The 5895-nt window shown below is 41.2% G+C and overlaps 1 protein-coding gene across 1 annotated transcript in view; it reads left to right on the top strand.

Moving 5' to 3' along the window:
• Positions 1–5227, top strand: part of itsn1 (intersectin 1 (SH3 domain protein)) — a 46126-nt gene extending 40899 nt beyond the window's left edge. The window contains exons 42-46 of the mRNA XM_020606655.1: positions 184–266; positions 403–486; positions 590–654; positions 1136–1244; positions 1323–5227. Coding sequence (XP_020462311.1) covers positions 184–266; positions 403–486; positions 590–654; positions 1136–1244; positions 1323–1471 — 490 coding nt within the window. The 3' untranslated portion in view covers positions 1472–5227. The remainder of the gene's footprint in view (positions 1–183; positions 267–402; positions 487–589; positions 655–1135; positions 1245–1322) is intronic.
• Positions 5228–5895: the final 668 nt, after the last annotated feature.

A 5895-nucleotide genomic window follows, 5' to 3' on the forward strand; every position in this document is an offset into this window, starting at 1 on the left:
TTCCCCCGGAGGAGCTGGAGGAAGTGTCTGGAGAGAGGGAGGTCTGGGCATCTTTGCTTAGACTGCTGCCCCCGCGACCCGGCCCCGGATAAGCGGAAGAAAATGGATGGATGGATGGTAAAACAAATCAGAATGTCTGCTCTTACTTTTTAAAGCATGAGTTTTCTTTGTGTCTTTTTGCAGGACGGCGTGGGTTCAAAAAATTAAGGCGGCTTCAGAACTCTTCATCGAGACAGAGAAGAAGAAGAGAGAGAAGGCGTATCTAGGTGGCGCTGCTTTTACTTCCTCCATCCTGAATGTGTCTCCAGAAATAGAAAAGCATTTAGGCAGCCGAGCTGATTTTCCATGATCGAACTTTGATATTCAGAAGCTGTGACTGATGCCTCTGTGTCTCTGTCTCAGTTCGGTCTCAGAGGGCTACAGGTATTGGGAGATTGATGGTCAACATAGTGGAGGGAATTGAGCTCAAACCCTGTCGCTCGCACGGTACGTGCACACACGTTTTACTGGTGTTTGTAAAAAGTCATCAAAGAAGTGGGCAGTGTCATCCTCAGTAGGTAAATGTCTGTCTGTCTGTCTGTGTTTCCAGGAAAAAGTAACCCTTACTGTGAGGTGACCATGGGCTCCCAGTGCCATATCACAAAAACATTACAGGTATGAATATGGGTGATTCATTTATGGTCCTTACATTGTATTGTTACACTATTGATTAGAGATTAAAAGACACTTGCAAGGGTGTGTCTTCCATCACGTATTCTGTGAGATTGAACATAGAAAAATAGTGTGAAAATTCAACAGGCTTCCCTTTAATGATTTCAGTCAATACTACTGTGAATGTTTTGACATTTAATTTTTAAAAGTTTTAAGTCAAAGTGGTGTTAAATGCACATCGAGAGATGGTCCTATGTTGTGATAAAAAGGCTAGTTAATAAAACTATAGCATATATAGAGTGACTCTGAGCTCTGAACTGACTGTAGCATCCTTTTATTTTCTGTACCCAAGGCTAACATGTGCTGTTACTGATGATAATGTATTATAAGCTACTGAAGTTTCTACTCACTCTCACTATTTGAGAAATATATGTCTTCAGCGTGTGTATCAGATCACCGAGGGTGTTGTTCTCTCTCTGTGTAGGACACGTTGAATCCTAAGTGGAACTCCAATTGTCAGTTTTTTATAAAGGACCTGGAGCAGGACGTCCTCTGTGTCACCGTGTTTGAACGAGACCAGTTCTCACCTGACGGTCAGTAAGAATCACACACTGATTTGAACGATGACATTGCATTGTCATCACACCTACCATGTGACTTTCTCCCTCCAGACTTCCTGGGCAGGACAGAGATCCGGTTGGCTGATATAAAGAAGGACCAGGGCTCTAAAGGACCAATCACAAAGAGGCTGCTGCTCCATGAGGTTCCCACGGGAGAGATTGTTGTTAGGCTGGACCTCCAGCTGTTCGAGGAACCATAAAACCAGAGCAGGACCATACTGGGCTGAACTGGCTCAGATAGGAACTGAGAGACATGATTTGGACTTGAGAGTTGGGCTGGATTAGACTTGACTGGTCTGGATTCTCTTGGTTCGATCTGGTTTAGTTGCAAAGTGCTTACAGGCTGTTTGAGAAGGGTGGTACATTTGGAAAGAATCAAATAACACCTTTTACCTGTTAAATTAAAAGCACAAAAATGAACAATATTTAGCAAATCAGGAGCAGCAGCGCTGGATTTACCAGAGCTCTAGCAGAGTCTCTGCAGGTCTGGAAAAGTCTTAAAATGCACTGAATTCAGGTCCCTGAAAAACAACCTTAGAATTGATTAGAGTCTTAAACTGAATATTTCGTCTTGTCTGCTGTAGACAGTGTGTTTGTATGTGACTGAATACATATCTGTAAACTACAAGTGAGACTGGTGCAACAGTGCAGGAAGGTTTTTCATTGTTTTTTGTATTTTGAGTTGGGTATTATTAGTGAGCCATTAATTTTCTGACATGTATCTGGGTCCAGATCATATCAATTGGTTGATTATATCACTAAGAATGAGACCGTGGGTCTTGTTGAACCAGCCAATTTTCTGCCATTCTTTGACCAGTATGGCCATGAAATAAGTATTAAAGTTTATTTTACTGTAAGTCAGATTAAAAAGATCTTTAAAAGCCCTACGTTAAACTTGGTAAACACTGCAAGAATTCTGTCTCAGAATCCAAAAAGCTGTAGACTCACTGTGTATCAGTTGCTTTTTGGTAATTTGATTAATTTGCTAAACTACTGTATAATATCATCCCAGTCATTACATCACTGCATAATCATGCAGCCCTGTTTTGTGTCAAAATGAAGTTCTAACATCTTCATTACTTTAGTTTATATTGAGAACATGTGGTGCATTTTCCTAAAGAACATGTGTTTCATCAAAATACCACAAACTAGCTGACATACGAAAAATCAGAGCAGATAGTTATGCATGATAGGAGTACTACTTCAAGGGCCTAACAACAAAGATTTGCCCCAGGGGCCCCCAAGACAGGTTAATCTAGCCTTGATAACACATAACAACATACAGATATGTTTATAAAAACATTAGCCGTGCTGCTGCCTTTGATTATTAAGTGGACGGGCAAAGTGAGAGTCTTAGCCTTCTGGCAGTACTGTAGCATTTACTGTACCAGTTAAGTAGATGCTCACTGTGATGGGAGGTTTTATAGATGAAGACAAAAACATAATGGACACGTGCTAACGGGCCAGTTAACTCAGTCTGTTTCCAGTCCAGTCCAGTCTACTTCCACCCTCCTTCAGTCTGGTCCAGTTCAGTATTTAGTCCAGTCTGGAGATCAACCGGGTCTTTACTGTTTTCTCTCCCTTTGCTTCATCAGACAGTCTCAGACACTCCGTTGACAATCCCAGCCCTCCTTCGTTGTCCCAGCAAACTTCTGTGAGTGTGTGTGTGTGCCTGTGTGTGAGACAGACAGCTGGTGTGAATGCCTGGACGACTGAGTGTCAAGGTGGACAGGCTAATTAAAGGTACAGTTCAGTTTACATTTTCTTTTATTTCGACTCTTACAACTCTCTCTGAGTCTTAAAGTCAACTCTTCAGGCTTTCAGCTTCAAGGTACTGCATGTAAAGGGACCTTGACCTTTTTAAACTTCAGGTCTGTTTTGACCTTCACACAACATTTGCCACATTATCTGAGAAAGTGCTAAATATGTACAGGTTTATTGAGAAATGCTAACGATGCTAATAAGCTGGAACTATAGAAGGACTTTGCCCTAACATATGACAAGTGTCCAGTGTAAATAAATTACAGACATGTCCCTTTCACATGGGTCAATTATAATAGTATGGCTGAAACTGAGACACCCAGGAAAAAGGTGTGACAGCTAATTTGAACCGAGGTACTGTAAAGAAGAATATCTTAATGTTTCTTATTTTTGATGTTGAACACACACGGGTTGATGGTTTGATATCATTTCTGTCACACATCTAACCCCTGTTATGTTGCTGCTGTGTGGAGCTGTCATAGTGGTCTTCACTATGCAGGGAGGGAAAAATCTGAACGAATCAAGGGGCCAGGGGTAGGTGGGGGCCCTCGAACATGCTACATCAGAAATGCATTTTCTAGGAGCAGCGTTTTAGACCATTTCCACAATCTGACCCTGAGAAAGCTCAGCGCAGAAAGCATTTTACTGTGGGCCAGCACTTCTAGCACTGACTCTACTGATAAATGTCACACAGTGGTCATTTTGAATAGTCAAGAGTGGGAAACCTAACCTGGAAAACTATGATAAAAAGAAACACCTAAAGGATAAGACAAAGCCTAAAGCAACCATGTGTTAGTCTGTCTCTCGTCTTTCCAACTTCTCTGCCCTGTTTCTTGCTCTCCAACCCCGGTAGTTCCTCCTGAACATGTAAATCTTTTTTTAAGGTCACAAATATATCATTTAATTTAGAGTAGCTTCCTTAAACAGGGCACTGCCATTTTTAGCAGTAGCTACTCAAACAGGGGGAAACGACACCTTTGTTCCGGACTACTTTCACCAGCTGATGAATCCACATTTGGTCTAGTGAGTATTTCTGGCAGCAGGTCAGTGTATGTGGGAGTCAAAACAAACTATGGTGTGTGTTCATGGTAGTGAAGGAACAGTGCAACAGTGTGGCTCACTGATGTGTTGTTAATAGTTTTTTGGACAACAGTGGAGCTCTATGGCACAATGGAAGGAGCGCTATCAAACTTCAGGCACACACAAAAAACTTGATAGCAGGATTACTGAATTGTTTTAGGCTTTACATGAGAATTATTGGGAGTAAGACAAAATAGAATATCACCAGCCTTATTGTTTAAATATAGATAAGAGTTGTCATGCATTACCGTTATGAGCTACACTAGAAATTGTGAGGACTGCTTAAATAAGCAAGGAGATTGGCTGGCTACACTAGTTTGTTTTAGGCTGGGCTGTGGCCAACTACCCATCTGCTGGTTTTAAACGGACAAAAATGACTCATGAGGCAATGTTTTTTTGTTTTCAGTTTAATTCATTGAAATACTTATCATTTACTTAATGTAAAACACAAACTCAGGAGTTAATCTTTAGGCAGCATTAATCTTCCATGTGGAGTTTCCCTTAACCTGATTGTTCAAAATGGCCGCAGCATTACCAGATGGTCAGAGAACAGGTTTGCAGTTTGTTTGCTCAGCAGAGTTGTATATATGTTTCTTAGCTAACTACATGGCCAGTTAGTAAAGTTACAGTAGTTAGTAATTTTTAATTGAATGCCACGGTTACAGTAATGTACTGAATTACCACTGAGTCAACCGATAGTTACCTTAGTGACCAGCCACTGTCCAATCAGAAGTCAGCATGGCAGTTGCAGCCCCTTGATTGTGGGGGAAGGTGTGAACCAATGTGTTTCCCCAGACTGAAGCTGATGATGATGATGATGATGATAATGAATGATGATGAAGTTGTCTTACATCTCTGTCAATGCCCCCTGTACTGTTTTCCAGTACCATCACCCCACCCCCTCCTCTCCAAACTGTACTGAAACTAACCTAAATTCAGTTCAAGCCTCTTCTTGCTGTCGACCTTCCAGGATGTGTATAATATTACTGCTATCTGAGAGTTAATATATGAGCGCTACGGGGGTGACAGAGACAGCCTGCTGTGTATTATCACTGTAGAAGATGATGTATGTTGTTGTCTTTTAGTGTTCAGAATAAACTTCAGTTGGACCAAGACTGCAACTGTCTGCTTTGTTGGTTTCTTACAGATCCACACTAATTTATTCCACAAGCACAGATAGTGCATTTTAACAAGCAGGATGTGCAGCTGTTCTGGTCAGGAATTAATCTCTCTCTCTCTTTCTGTATCTATCTATCCAAATCTAATTTTATCTATTGGGAATCTAATATATCTATCTATCTGATCTAATTATCTATCTAGGGCAGCTGATATGATAATTGGAATACATTTTAGACAGTTTTTCTCTTGATACAGTATCTATGTCTCTATCTTGTCAGCAAGATGATCTTATTAGACATAATGAGTTACAAATAGTGGCCAATGGATAATTTTTTATCACAGATTGACAAATGAAAGGTCAAACCACCACCCAGCGCTCAGCAGAGCCTTGTTGGTGCCGTGTCTCCTCTGTCAGAGGGAGCAAACATCCTCCTTCCACACCAGATTCCCTCATTGTGTCCACTATACAGTGCCATTCTCATGAGGCCATTCAGCGACCTAAGGCTGCAGCCATGAGTCAGTTCACTGGTAGAAAATTGAGCAGCAACTAAATAGAAGCAACAGTCATCAACATTTCTTGGTTCTGCCTTCATGAGTGAGAGGAGTTGATGCTTTTCAGATATGAGAATCAACTGAATCTCTGTAGGTCTGTTGGGTGGACACA

The sequence above is a fragment of the Monopterus albus genome, unplaced genomic scaffold, assembly GCF_001952655.1.
Source record: "Monopterus albus unplaced genomic scaffold, M_albus_1.0 scaffold80.1, whole genome shotgun sequence".
Lineage (NCBI taxonomy): Eukaryota > Metazoa > Chordata > Actinopteri > Synbranchiformes > Synbranchidae > Monopterus > Monopterus albus.